The 14,826-nt window shown below is 38.1% G+C and overlaps 1 protein-coding gene across 2 annotated transcripts in view; it reads right to left on the reverse strand.

The window, feature by feature from the left end:
• Nucleotides 1–14,826, reverse strand: part of IQCH (IQ motif containing H) — a 72,765-nt gene that overhangs the window by 33,296 nt on the left and 24,643 nt on the right. For both annotated transcript variants that reach the window (XR_005828762.1, XM_040599679.1), the window contains exons 11-14: nt 12,429–12,512; nt 9,892–10,067; nt 5,346–5,618; nt 3,220–3,411 (exon numbers count right to left, since the gene is read on the reverse strand). Coding sequence is in view for 1 of the 2 variants with exons in the window: in XM_040599679.1 (XP_040455613.1) it covers nt 3,220–3,411; nt 5,346–5,618; nt 9,892–10,067; nt 12,429–12,512 (725 nt within the window). In the remaining variant the exon portion in view is untranslated. The remainder of the gene's footprint in view (nt 1–3,219; nt 3,412–5,345; nt 5,619–9,891; nt 10,068–12,428; nt 12,513–14,826) is intronic.

The raw sequence follows: 14,826 nt of genomic DNA on the forward strand, positions 1-14,826 counted from the left end.
CCTCTAAGAGGGAAGAGGGCTGCAAGTGTTCTGAGAGTTTAAGGTGGCCGTCTGAGTCTCAAGATTCGGAGTCAAAGGCCAGGAGGCATCACAGACTTTGACAGCCTGGTGCCTGTTCAAAAACAAACAAAAGGCACCAAATACACTTTGTAGACCACTTCTCCACCAACCTTCAGCTTGAATTGTGAGTGGGCATCTGAATGTCTTCAGGGTCACGAAAGCATGGCTGTGTAAGGTCTGCTTAGCCCCGAATCTTGTCTCTGACAGTGGTCACAAGTGGATGCCGAGGCACGTATGAAAACAGAGCAAACACTTCCATTCCCCAGATACTCTCCCAGCCTCCAACAATTTGCAGCTCTGAATCCCTCTTAAGACAGAGACTTTGTTGGTGATGATAGTTAATTATTTTCTCTTCCATGAATTTATAAAGTCACTCAGCAAGGCTTCATATAAGTAGAGGTGAGATTTTCCAAAACCTGAAAAACTGAATTGCTGACTTCCAACAAGAGTGAGATGCCCAGCTTCTTAGCACACTTTGGAAAACCATAGATTAACAAAGATTATGGATATCTTTCTCTAGATACTCCAAACAGTTTTTCACTTACTCTAACAGTAACAGAACCAGTCTTCCTGCTACGCATGGACTAACCGAAGCTTGAATTGGTACAGAAAATGGGGGCCAGATCCCAATATTCCTTTTCACACTGGAGAATGCCTCCACAAATGGCCTCACGATTGCCAAACGTGCACTTGTGGCGGCAGCACTTATCTTGACACTGAATATTGTTGGAATCTGGGCCTCACGAATTTTTTTTATACACTGACAGACTTCAGCAGCGCACAGTAGGATGAGCATGCTCAGCATTGTTTGTGAATTCAACCCTTTATGCAGCTGCAAAATATTTTTTCAGGTAACTCAGATGTTGCATTTAAGTTAACAAGGTAAAATATATCGATAATCCTGTCCTGCACTTTTGTTTGCCCAACGTTGTATTTGAAATGAAGAATCTAAAATCAGTCTCATTTTTAGATGGAATAGATTTTTTTTACACAGTTCAAACTCACAAACTACATTATTTTTAATCTGTTGCCTACTACATACCAACGAGGAAAATCTGGGTATCGTGTCGCAAACTACTATGCAAATGATGCTATTTGTAAGTATTACCATAATTTAGTGCTTACAGTCATATTCTCATTTCTAATAATTCTACCAGAATGGGGAGTCTTTTCACTGTACTCTTAGCCTGCAGGATAGTCTTTCATCAAGAAGCTGAATTTTTTAATAACCTGCCAGCATACGTTTTGTATGTGGCAGCCTATGCCGATGACACAATGTCTTCATTATCAAAAGAAACAGGTCTACATACTGTAATAGGACATTAAAGCATGCCTGTGCTCATAAACTAATGCTTTGATGTTTAAATGTGTATCATTACAATGGTATTCCTTAACAAAGGATGATTTTAATCCTCTGCTCTCAATGGCAATACTCATCGGAGGCTGCAATTCATTATATAAAAAAGGTCTCCTGTTCTACAAAAGAGGGCTAAACTCAGAAGGCAGAAAAAGTTGAACACACATATTCAAACAAGACATTCAAAATGGTGGCAAGTTTCACATTTTGCCAAAGCCCGCTAATACCAGTCTGGGTTTATGGAAGCTTCCTGCTGACTGTAGGAAATCAGATCAAATACATGATGTTTTGTATGTATTTTCCAACCGCCAACACATGTTTGTGTTTAAGGGCTTCTAACGGGTTGATTCCTGGTTGCATCAAATCTCAACATAAATGCAGTATAAATGGTAAACCAAAAAAAGCCAGTTACTGTGATGTCCTTTATAAAGAGTCACTTAGCCATGAAAGAATGGAAAAGGCACAGGAACACTAGTCCTAACTCTAGGTAACACCACTTATATAGGGAATTTATACCAGCAAAGAACTAGACTTGGTGAATCCTGTCTCCTGCCCCACTGACTCAGACGGTGGGAGCAGGATCTGGATATACTGTTGGCTTTATGTCCCAGAGAGCTGGGTGGCCCGGTAATGCTTCACTGGGGTGGCTCTCTGGTGCTCTACTTTATACTGCTTGAGTTGCACAGAGTGAGGGATCTTCAGCAGATCAGAGAAATTAGCCCTTCAGCTTTTTATCATAAGCTCTATTCTATAATGTGGAATTATTTTGTAGTTGTCAAATGCAACAGAACTGTAATCAGCACAATTTGAAATTTTAATATACAATATAATTCAATCAAACAAAAATTTCAGACCAGTTTTGATTGAATTAAAAAAATCAAAAGAGCTATAATGAGTAGTTTATGTAAATTAAACCATTCTTTCTGGATACATTCCTTCTGGCTTTAAAACCATTACATTAGGAATGAATTTGGCACAATATACAGAAATATCAAATGCTTATTGAAATTAACACATTTAAATACCAATGAATATTTAAACTACAAATAGTTCTCTGAATACCAGAACTAATGAAGTCTAGTTTCATATGGATTTTTCTGCAGTTGAAATGTATCATCTTTCAGCCTCCCAGTCACGTGGATTCTTAGGAATCTACTGTATGAGTTCATGCTATACTGTTTCCCTTAGTGAAGTATTTATAGGATCTCTCTCCTTACCTAAACACCCGCTGTAATGAAACACGCAGGAGTTTAAATGATCTCGCAGACCTCAAGTGTTCTGTCATATACAGTTGAAAATAGCTCACAGGTTTAAAAGCTATTAGTTAGGCAAAACATTAAAAAAAAAAACCCTTAGAAAACCAGATTAAGTAGTAATCTGTCTGTATGTAGTCCCCAACTGATTAGTAGTGTTCAACTAATTAGTCCAACACTTTGTTGCAATAATTCCAAGTTTCTGTGGAGATCTAAGGCTCTGCCACCTGTATGCTTTCATTTATACATGTCCTCACTTCAGATAAAAAAAACCTCTGTGTAAAATTTGCATGTTACTGCATATGAATGAAGTGTTATGACACCCAGCTTATTCCACAGTTGGATGCCAGGCATTCATTTCTATTTTGGAATATTTAACTGTTTTATTTGAATTACTGTTACCTATTGCTTTGTACAAGTGAGTCTGGACTCTAATATCAACCTTACCAAAGTCTTACGATGAAAGCTCAGAGAAAAGATTTGCTGTGCCAAAGAAGCCCAGTGGACTATCAAGAGGCCATGAAAACAAATTAAACAAATCACACTTACGTGTGCCCACTTCTTACTCCATATCTCAGGGCTGTGTCGCTGACGTTCCTTTTGAATCCAGTGGTAACATTTCAGGTGCGAAATAACGTCACAATAGGCAGTGCCATTTCCTCCAGACTCATTGTTCACTTTAAACAACCAACGCCGCACTTCCATATTGTCAATGATGAGCTGGCTGAGAACACTAATCATCTGTGGAGCAATGACACAGAGATCTTTTGCACCGTGACAATATTAAATTGTTCCCCGATTTAGACTTCCAGTTCCCCAGTGCTTGGACTTGAAATTTATTTTCTAAATACCGCTTCTTTTTCTTAAAGATGCTTGAGTTGTTACCCTTATCTTGAATAAGGAGCGAAAGCACCCTTGAACATTTTTTGGTGGAGAACCTAGGGCCTCCATCCTGCACTTCAGTCCACAAGTACAGGCTACCAAATAGCAACTGAGCACCTTTGGCGGTCAGTGAAGCTGTATTCTGCAGAGAGAAATTTGCCTGTCCAGGCTTTTTTGTCTGATGAGAATCTTAGGCTTTGGATAATCACTACTGCTCAATAAATGTTTGTGACAGGGTAAAATGTGGGATGGGCTACACTATTTGCAAAATCTAAGAAATAATTGTGCCAGATTCTAACACCAGCCAAAACATCTGTGAAATTTTCCTACTGGAGAGTACGTTGTACGGTTATAAATGAACGAAGGAGTTACCAGGCAGGCTTTATAAAAATGCTAATTATTTATTTGTGTATGTACACAGATTTAAATGGCTTTAAAATGCCTTTTGTCCAGCTGGTGTAGGATGCAATTAGCTTCTTCAAAACTGCAAATGCCTTTGAACCTGGTAAAAGTATTATCAGATCTTGTTGCATTGGCTAGAGCCTTCCACGTTTTCTGTGTAGTAAAATTGGGGACTTTCGTTTCTTTTTTTAATGTTGACCTAAAGTACAATTACATGTGTGCTCTCGATGCTATTATTTGTGGCTTTTGAGAACTGCATAAATGCGTTTTTCTTGATGACCCCCCTACAGTAATGAAATGGATCAATAATATTGTAAGGACTGTACCAATCACAAAGAATTATGTTCTATCTTTAAGTGAAAACTGAATTGTGCTTTAACATAGCATCACCTTGCTTAGATTATTTAACCTTAAATGCCAATATCTCATACAAGCAAACAACAGAAGTAGAACTTCCATAACACTGTAGCATGAATCAAAAGTATTTGATGCACATAAATTATTTACAATAAATCAAACAGTTGTTTTTCAGATCATTGATCAAATATTTATTTCATCTACTATAGCAGTCACAATGTATTTGTATAGCTTAGATTGTTTTCAGTGTTAAGGATGATTAATAAAAAGCAAAGCAACGTGAAAAGCCTCTCTAAGAAGCAGGAATACCTACAAACCCTGACACTGATGATTTTCCTGTGTGAGATGTCACACCACAATAAATATATTTTTTTACAAATCAGTGCAGATCATACTTAGACATATCATTGCAAACTGCAAAATCAGCTTATAGGTGAAATACTGAGGCACTGAACGCAAAAATAAATAGATATAAATTGAACACAGTACAGAAAACTTGTGGCTCGTGATTTTAGTTCAGTAATATTTTGTTCTCTTCTTACTGGTCATGCTAACAAGATAGGTGAATTTAGCAATGTTAAGCTAGATACACAGTTGCAGATAGGCTCATTGAACCTCAATTTGAATAGGCTGACTGCTTAAGTGGAAGAAATTCTCCCTTCATCAAATACTTCATTTTCCCAGAAACCCTTGTTCTATTTTTAGTCACTGGTAAAACTCCTGTTAATCTCACTGAGGCTGTGACTTCATCCATGGAGCAGCAACACAAACTGTTGGAAATAACTGGCCAAACACCCTTATATCTTCTCAAGAAAGACCATGAAGAATACCAGAACAACCGTATTACTTCCTGACTAGGAAACAAATTGCATTTACTTAGATAGAGCCAAAAAAGAATCAACATCATACATGATTTAATCAAACCCAGTTAAGGTTTCATTGAGAAGAGTCATTGCAATTGTGCAACATTTGCATCCTATCAGGTAAAACCAGGCACCTGCATGTTGACCCATCGCAGACCACATCCTGCTTACCTGTTCGGTGTTGTAGATGTCAGATTCTCCGGGAGGGGTTGGCACACAAGCATTGGCAAAAATTCGTTTACTTCCAGACTTGGTACTATAGAGGTGAGCCACTTCTGGCACGGAGCCTAATATAGGCACATTTAGCATGTCAGCCACCGCTAAATCATCTTTGTGGGGAACCCCTCCAACAATGTAGGCATTTCTGTTCTGGATAAGAATTTTTATTCTTTTGATTGTCTTGGGACTGTACTTCAGCTGAGTGGCTAGGCACATGTGATGCTTCTGTATAAAGATAACATTATTCTTGTTAAAAGGTGTTCTTTTCTATTCCATGAACCTAATTTATAATGTTGCACACAATAAATACATTATTAATAGCAGGCTGGGTTATGACCTATCCTGTAGCTTAGCAGTTTAAATTGATAAAAGCTGTTGGGGTGAGGCTCCATAATCGTGCACATCTTTAGTGTGTTGGAAATGGGCTCATTGGGAATAGAACTAATTACTACACATCTGTATTTATTTGATCCATGCGGAATTATCCTTCTGTCAGTCGGCAGAGAGGCTGGTGGCCTTTGGATAATAGTGATTCATCTCAGCAACACTTCTGGCATGGTTTAACTCTAAAGCTCCTAAAAATCAATACAAAAATGAAGAAAAAAACCCTATAGCAGGGAATGTATTTCACCATACAGTTCAGCAGTATTTTAAGTGATTCTCTGAGAATAAACCACTTTGATTTACAAAACCTTTCACTGATCACATTAAATTACTAGAGATATACATTTCCATTACACAGTAGTTCTAGATAGCTACTGTAAACACAACTACAGAGTACTCAAAGAGAGCGTAGTAATTTTGTTGTTGTTTAAGTACAAGGGTTTCAACTTTTTGGAAAGAATTTTTCTTCTAAAAAAGAAGATCTAATCCTGAACAAGCTGCTTATAACAGATACTATATCCTCTAAATTTAAACTGAAAGTATTAGTCATGGAGGTGAAACCTCAAAAATATTTTCTACAATGTATCCTATGCATGGCCTGCAGATAACCCAATTATCTTTCCAAAGACAGAGAGGTGCACTGAGGCTGAGACAGATAGGCAGAGACATCATGCAAAAATAGTACAAGAGACATCAACCACAACAGATTGCCATAAACAATTCATAATCGTAACAAGAAGAAAATCCTCTTCGTATGGAGCTTTTGTCTAATTTAGGCACTAGTCAGGAAAGTATTCCTTTTTGGGATCACACAAATACTGGATTTGCTAGGGATTTCCAGGACTGTAGGACCCAGACTATTTTCCTTCAAAATCCTGGATGCTCCTCCATAGGGACTGAAATATAAATCCTGATTCCACTACTTGGATGGGGACGATGGTGGGAAAGGAGACAAGGAGGCCCATGGAAACGGACAAAAGGAATCCTCTTTTGTCAATTCCTTGGTGCTTTCTCATACCAAACATGCAGCTGCAAAAAGTGCCCAAGTATCTCTGTAAAGGAGTCAGACATACTGCAAGGACAATGAGAACGTAAATCAGAAATGAGATGCTTTTCACAGTTCTAGTAGGAAAAAGGGAGTCACAGAAGTATGAGGGCAAAAAGAACAACAAACAAGTTTTCTGGAGTCTTTTTCCTTGCATCGGTTTTAAAACTGAGACTCAATGTTCTGATTCATTTGTTTCCTTTCTCCTGAGCACTGGTATAAAAGCAGGGAGATGGCCCGTTCTGTTGGTCTTGTGGCAGAGTTCTGCAGTGTAGAGAACAGGATCAATTTCCAGCCCCGGTCACTTGCTCCCTGGGGCCACAAGTGGTGATGTAGGGATGAGATTTGCTTTGTCTCTCTCAATAATGGATTTTACAGTTAATTAAGGAGTGCAGGAAACAGGTTGTAAAGTCTAGTTCATTCCTGCTTTAAGAGTGGTATAGCTGCCATGATATACAGTAGTGCAAGTGAAAGCAGGAAAACCAAGGAATCCTCTGAATTTGAGTGCAGCGTGCATAGAGTAGTGGTTAGGAGGTTAACCAAAGGGCTAAGTCTTGCTTCTCAAGCCTGTTGATTTTTGGTTTTGTCTTTAAAATTCTCAAGATCAGAGAAGCTGACCTTGGCGTCAGCTTTACCACGATGAGCAAAGCCACCACCACGCTGTTTTGATATGATATTTGATATGTAACCCTTGGTTAGAAGTGTTTTCACACTGCACGTGGATGCACCAAGTCACAAGAGGTCATTCTAATAGCTAGCAAATGCCTAAGGACGACAGTATATGGACAACTTTTTCCTCAGTCTCTCTCTGCCTCCCCTGTGCAGATGCCAAAGGGCACACAGCTATCTGTGATTGGGTGTCTTTTCTACAGATATTCCTTACATCCAGTTCCATCAAAATAGCTAGGAAACTGGGCAAGGCCGATTTGTGCTTCTAGAACTGCTAAAAGGAGCCTGCTAAGGTGGCCTTTAAGCCACACTTTCACATACTGGGAATAAATTTAGGTACATTAGGTACAACAAAAGCTTTTTATTAAATAACCCAGAAGAAAGATCCTTAAAGAACCTGTAAAGCTCTAACCCTTACCCAGACAAAATGACAGCTAAACCCATGGTCACTGAAGCCAATGGATGACTATGGTCAGTTATCAATACAGATTCCTCTCCACAAAAAAAGATACACTTCTTGGGCACATCAGTTAATAGACGGTAAAGAATACACGCTTAATGAAAAAAAGGTAGTTTTGAGGATTCTGTATATAAACGGGTGCACTACACTGAACAAGGGTGTACCTCAGCCTGGTATCACATAACACCTGCAATGGCCCATTCTCTCTGATGGCACCTGGCACCGATATATGCTCCTCAGCACTCTACAGCTGCGGGAGCGGCACAATCCATAGCGCAGAAGAACCATGTAGCCCTTGAAACTAAGGTTAGGCTCCCTACATCACAGCATGTAACTTTCCCCAGTAAATCATAGCTGTGTAATATATTTTCAGAAAGCTCTTTGCTCTTCACCTGAAAAAAAAAACATTGTTTGGAATATTTCAGTAGAAATTGGAAGAGTGAAGGCTATACACAAGAGATGGATGCCTAAAAACAACCTGCTTTTTTTTTTTTTCTTACAGTGAAACTACTTCAGCCAAATCAGTATGACCAAAATTGTCCACGAAGTATATTTTCCATTCCTGTACTGTCCATGTTTAGCAGTTCATCTTGTATCCATAGTATGATGTGGTTTAGGTGATATTTGTAGCATGGTTCATGTAGAATGCTTCTTAAAGCTTCCAATATTTGGTAGTTAGTACTGGAAAAATAACCCAGTATCCAGCTACAGTTGTCAAAGTGCAATTTAAAAAGAAAAAATATATTACTGGTATTTATCAAGGATTTACCATCCCAATAATTCTACTTTACAAGGTTAAGACCCAGCACAGGCAGTTGTGATTCTTGCAGGTTTCCAGTACTCGGATAAAAGGACAATACTAAAGAAAAGCCAGCTCCTAAAAACACAAATATAGTCTTGATGCTTTTCTCCAGTTTCAGAGAAAACAGAACACATTCATATCTACAGAATTCATTTTAACTAGGGCCAAACTCCTAGAGACAGCTGTGACTCAGGGGTCCTTCCCTATACAGCAAAAGAGCTAAGCACTCTTCTTGCATTAGCTATTTTCAGACTATTTCAACAGAAAAGGATTCACACACGTACACAAGAGTAGTTCTACAGTAGCATAATGTTCAGCAACACATCTGAATACTCACACTTAAGGAATATAAAAAGTTTCTTTACCTTCTGAAGCCCTCAGTTTCAATCAGTCTACAGTAAAACAAATACTTGCTTAACAAAATAACTAGAAGATTGTTATTAATATATATCAAAATTAGGAGGAGGGCTTCAGGAATAAACCCTAGGGATATAAAGACACCACAAAGATTCATAAAAATCAAATCTCAGCTAAGACACTGTGGACTTAATATTTACAATATAAAACTAGTCTCCACTGCATAGAGTCTTCACCACACTGCAGTATTCTCAGAAACACTGTGCGTAGTGTACGTTAATTAAGGTCTCCTTTTAGACCATGTTTTAGCACATAGATTTAAAACTGATGACAAGTTTGGAGCTAATATTTCTGTATTACCTAACCCAAGTCGTTTTAAGTTATGTTTTTTAAGAATTTCTGCATTGGATTTAATTGCAAGAAACACTACAAACACATGAATGATTGAATGCTGGGCTACCAGGAGATAAAAGTTTGAGTAATAAGAGCGGTTTATCGCTATGATTTGCTTAGAGATATAAATCTATCACATTCTCAGTCCCAAGCATATAGTAAGAAGGGGCGGTGGTCTGCAAATAGCCAATATAGGACTCTCTCAACTAAGTCTATAAAGCTAAACCAGGATATTTATTTCCAATGCTCTAACTAGTAGTCTAATCAGTAAAGCCCTTAAACTTGCAATAATATTTCACTGATGTGTACCAGAGCGTTACAAGTTATAAAATTTCCAATTTAATTTTACTGCATCCCTCAAGCTGTAGTAATTAGAAGACAAACTCACAGGGAAGCTGTTTATAGCTTCAGGGGTGAGAATTTTGAACCTGTCCTGCAGGTCACCCATGTCCTCAGGGTTCCCAGATCTAACAGCTGCCTGCAGACCCAGGAGTTTATTGTAATACTGCAGTAACTCCTCACTCAGATGAAGGGGGCAGATGTAGATGACGTCCACATTGGCATCTAAAACAAAGGGGCACAATGTTCATTACTGGAAGAAAGGTGAACTCCATTCAGAACAGCAATCTGATAATTCCTGATCATTTGCAAACAAACAGCTTCCCTAAAAGACCACTGGAAATAAAACTGAGATCTGTAATTCCCAAATCTTAGCTGTTTAACTGATTTTCCTGTGCTTCAGCATTTCTCTGAAGACAGGTCAGCAACCCAAAGAAATAGCTAGTTTTTGAAATTCAATCGGCAGCACATATCGGGGGCAGAATTTTGAAAGTGTTGCAGGGGGATTTAAATGCACGACTCACATTAACATCAATGGGAATTGTGCACTGCTTTAAAAATATATCCCATTAACTTCAGTAAATTATAAAACTGAGCTATTAAGTTTAGAAAGCTGATGAAATCGCAATTTCATATGCTGCCTGGATTTTGCATGGCCTGTTCCTGTTCTTGTCCTGTCCACAACAAAGCACACGGTAGGATACCATTAATAACTATTGCTGAGCATGCGAGTGTGCAGATTAGCTAGTTAAATACCACAGTGTGAAAATCTGTTTTTCTGCATGTAAAACAACTTGGGCTGAAAGACAGTGTGTACACAAACACTTCGAGGTGAGAAAGTGAAAGCCTTTAATATACACTGTTTTGGAAAATTTTAACTACTCTGCTCTTCGAAAATATTAATGTTAATAGATGAGCTAATGAATTAATGGGCCTTGCAACATCAATAGAACACGCTGCCAAAAAGCACTCCTAGATTTGGATCCAGCTCCTGCTGAAATCAGTAGGAAGTCTTTCATTGTCTTTACTGGGCACAGGAACAAGAGCCTGGAAAGTGCCAGTGACAACTGCTATTACATGTGAATGAATCAGAAGCAAAGCAAGTATTGGACGAAGGAAACCCGGAGACTAATGTTCTAAAGGAATAAGATACCCCATTCATTCTGTTTGTTTTGCCATACTGCAGCAGGCAAACAGCCCGCATTAAAAATGTACGGCCAGAATCTCAACTGAAGCATTAAAGTAGTACAGTATCCAACAATCAGCCCTGTATCTGAAACCTCCGCACAGCCTTTCTATAATGCAGTTCATTACCATATCACTTCTTAAAATGATTAAAAGGAGTAGAACTGTTAGTCAATACTCTATTGCTTTTAGACATTTACTCAGACTTGCAAAACAAGCCTGAAAATTTACCAGCTAGGGTACAAAAAGACTACTTGCCAGTCTCGGCTGTAATGCTGAATGGACTGCACTGTCAAAAATTGACAAGCTCAAGTGAATTTGTTGAATAAAATGTGGCAACACATTTTACTACTCTTAGCATTGCCCTGTAAAGAGATATACAAGTCTCCTTTGGGCACGGTGGGGCTTCAGAGACAGATTAACTCACAGATCACAACAAGCAAGGAAATCCTCTGGTATTCTAAAGAAATAGAAAACTAATGTGGTAAATATCAATGCTCTTCTGCCAGGCACAGGTAGAGCATCTCCTCTAGTTAATAATGTATTAATATTTAATTAGTTTGTATTTTACTCATAGTCTATCTTACATTTTTGCAGTAGAACCAGTTCTCACGTTCACAGATTTTAAAGTGAGAAGGAATGCCTGTTTAATGTGCTGCCTTTGTACCTTTAAGTTTCTAATTATCATTTTACAGACCCAAAACACCCCTATGTTAAAAAAATTAAAAAATAAAACTGTACAGTGGAAAAACAATATTAGTGCCTAGATAATATATAAAGGCAATTACATTATTATTTTAGGCAACTGTAAATTTCTGGATCTAATATATTTTTGTTACAAACTTACTAAATGGCATTTATAAAATAATAATGATACTGAAATATACATGAATCATGTAAAGTATGTCATTCCAGGGAGCCAATGAAGTTGGTCACTGACAAATAATATTATTCGCTGCTTTGCTTAAAAGAGGACTGTCATTCCAGGAAAAACTTTTAAATGCATGTCTTTTGCCTCATTTGCTAATTAAAAAAAAAATGGTTTAAATAAGGTGTTGCTCTTTTCTAGCACATCTTTCTCTCCATATGAGCCTGGATGAACACTAGCAGAATTAGCTACCTAATTTTGTAGAACACTAAACACTTTTGATCATTTGTGGTGCTCAGCATGCCACAGGATGAGGCTGCTTTACTTTACCACGGAGTCAGAAAGAATCACCATGTTTTTCTTAATACCTTGGACAGGAGAAAATGCCACAGCAGATAAATTACTTCTGAGTTTATATGTTCTCTGTATTTAACATTAATACAAAAAGAAAGTCCTCACTGGTCATTTTCTTTTATTCACAACTGCGGGCAAATAACGATCAAAAAATAGGCAGCCAACAGCTCATAACATACCCAGTATGTCACACAGCCTTCCCATCTGCATGTTCTGTTGGAGAGCAAGATCAGGAATATGCTCACGGGTGCACTGGGAATATCCTGGAAAACAGGGAAAGCCCTCACAAACTGTATTCAGAAAACCCCTGGTACATATTTGAAAGAAATTAGACTTTTGGGTTAAAAGAAGCTGTAATAAAAGTATTAAAACCCCTCAAACATGGTATAACACTAATTGCATCATCTTTATGAATTTACTTTTATTAGTCAACTGATGCAACACCGTGTTTTCATGTCATGAGATTTTAAATACAGACCTACATGTTACAGACCTAATAGAGCTTTATAATTAAAACATGTAGACTATTTTGTTTGAATCTTCTATGTTTCTGGATCTTTTTTAAACACCAAAAAAACCTGACACCATCATTAAGCAAGAATCCTGGTACATTTTGTTCTTCAAATAGATAAAAGGCAACAAAACCACTTCATTAAGGAGATGTCTGGGTGATATCTGATCACTTTGTTGCAGGGGATGAATGAGTGGCGGCCTGCCTGAGCTTGGATTATCTATTTGGAGCTCACACTTCCAACTGACTGCATACTTGCATTCAAAAAGACTGCAGTAAATGACATAACCACTGTAACTATAATCTCTAATCCTGTAATTTCGAAATTCAGCTAATTCTAAATTAATTGGTGCGCATACACAAACACACACCACCACAAAACGTGAGTTGCTAGTTGCAATAGCTGTGATTGAATCAATAAGGAAGTTAAGCCTCACATTCAGTGTTCAGCATAAAATCTTGACCAATCTGCTACCAAGATCCTTACATTTCCATGTATCTGCACATCAGCAATCATCTGAAACTCATGAAAAACTTACTTTGACTAAAATCTGCTTAGTATTTCAGTGCTTTCATTTTGAAAGACGGCAATAGTGGATCTTCCAAGCAAATTACAAGGACAATTATTACAAGTAATCAGGATTCTAAGGGACTGTGGCAATGACATGTTGCACACAGGAGAGCAGAACATAATAAAATACAGAGAAATGGAAATCACCAGTTCCACTTTTAGTAATTTTTTGTGAAACTTACATATTGTAGTTAGCACAATGGTACCATGCACCTGCAGAACTATATCAAGGTAAAAGATATTGATTTTTTTTTTGCCACTCTAATATTAAGCTACAGTAATTCAAAAAAGCTTGCTCTGATCCCTTATACTTCAGTCTCAAGGCTTCATTTTGTTGTCTCAGGTGGGGACCAATTTTAAGCCACTAACAACGCTGTCTAACAAGCTCAAAACATTTAAATTTCAAATGTAGAAAGTAGCCGGTATCCCTACACTAAACTGTCCTCTTGAAAACACATTTGTTTTTAAGAATGGAATCTGGGCAGAAAAACAACATGCAACTACTGCTTGGAAAAACAGTAATTATTTGAAAGGATAAGAGTTAAACTAGCAATTGAACAAACAAAACTTGCATGTTGCTATGGTTCTGCAGATACACTATAGCATTACACCAACTACCACGTGTACTTTCCTTAGATAGGTTAATAAAACATTAGTTCACTATATATTAGCTCCCATTGACATGACCTCGTTAGATTTAATGAGAGGAATATCCACTCCTTGCGAATCACTCAGCTTCCAATGGACATTATGAACCACGTTAATCCTAACACCTGCTACATTTTGAATGCTCTGTACTTTCCTGGCCAGTCATCTGACAACGCTTACTGAAGGCAGGGGCTTAATATTCCTTTCCCTGCAGTTTAAACAAACTTCAACCCAAATGAATGACATATACTGCGATCATAGTCTGTGTGTTCCAGCACAACTATAACCTGTGCCATCATTTCTGGTTTGTTATGTGCAGCTGGTTTATGTATCACTAACATTTTGTGCTACAGCATTTGGTCTCAAATGCATGCCACATTTCCGATAAATTTGCATTTGCCAGAAGCCAAAGCTCCGATTTTGATTCAAAGAACCACTACTTCAGTTGATCTATACCTGCAATCTGGGTAAGCTAAACTCCAAATGGTGTCTGAAAACAGCGATGGTAACAAAAGCCAGACGTGGCAGAGCGCTTGAGTACAGGGTTGCTCATTTGCACAAGGCATCAGTGCACCATGGCAGCCTGCTGGTGGGGCTGGTCTGCAGGAGGTTTGACCTTGGGAAGCAAGAACTGAAAAATTTCTATTTCTCAGTTCAGAGGCACTGAAAGGACACTGAGGGCCTTCCTCCTTCACTTGAAGTTTTACAGTAGTGTATGTGCAACAACTTCAGTGCAATGCTCCCAGTTTGCACAGAGGGAAGTGTAGGGAGAGTTATTGAAGTACTAAAATAAGGGGTATATGAATAAATGGTAAAGGGCCTGCTTTCACCTCCCTTTTCAAACTCA

Source organism: Falco naumanni, chromosome 7, assembly GCF_017639655.2.
Source record: "Falco naumanni isolate bFalNau1 chromosome 7, bFalNau1.pat, whole genome shotgun sequence".
NCBI classification, from domain to species: domain Eukaryota; kingdom Metazoa; phylum Chordata; class Aves; order Falconiformes; family Falconidae; genus Falco; species Falco naumanni.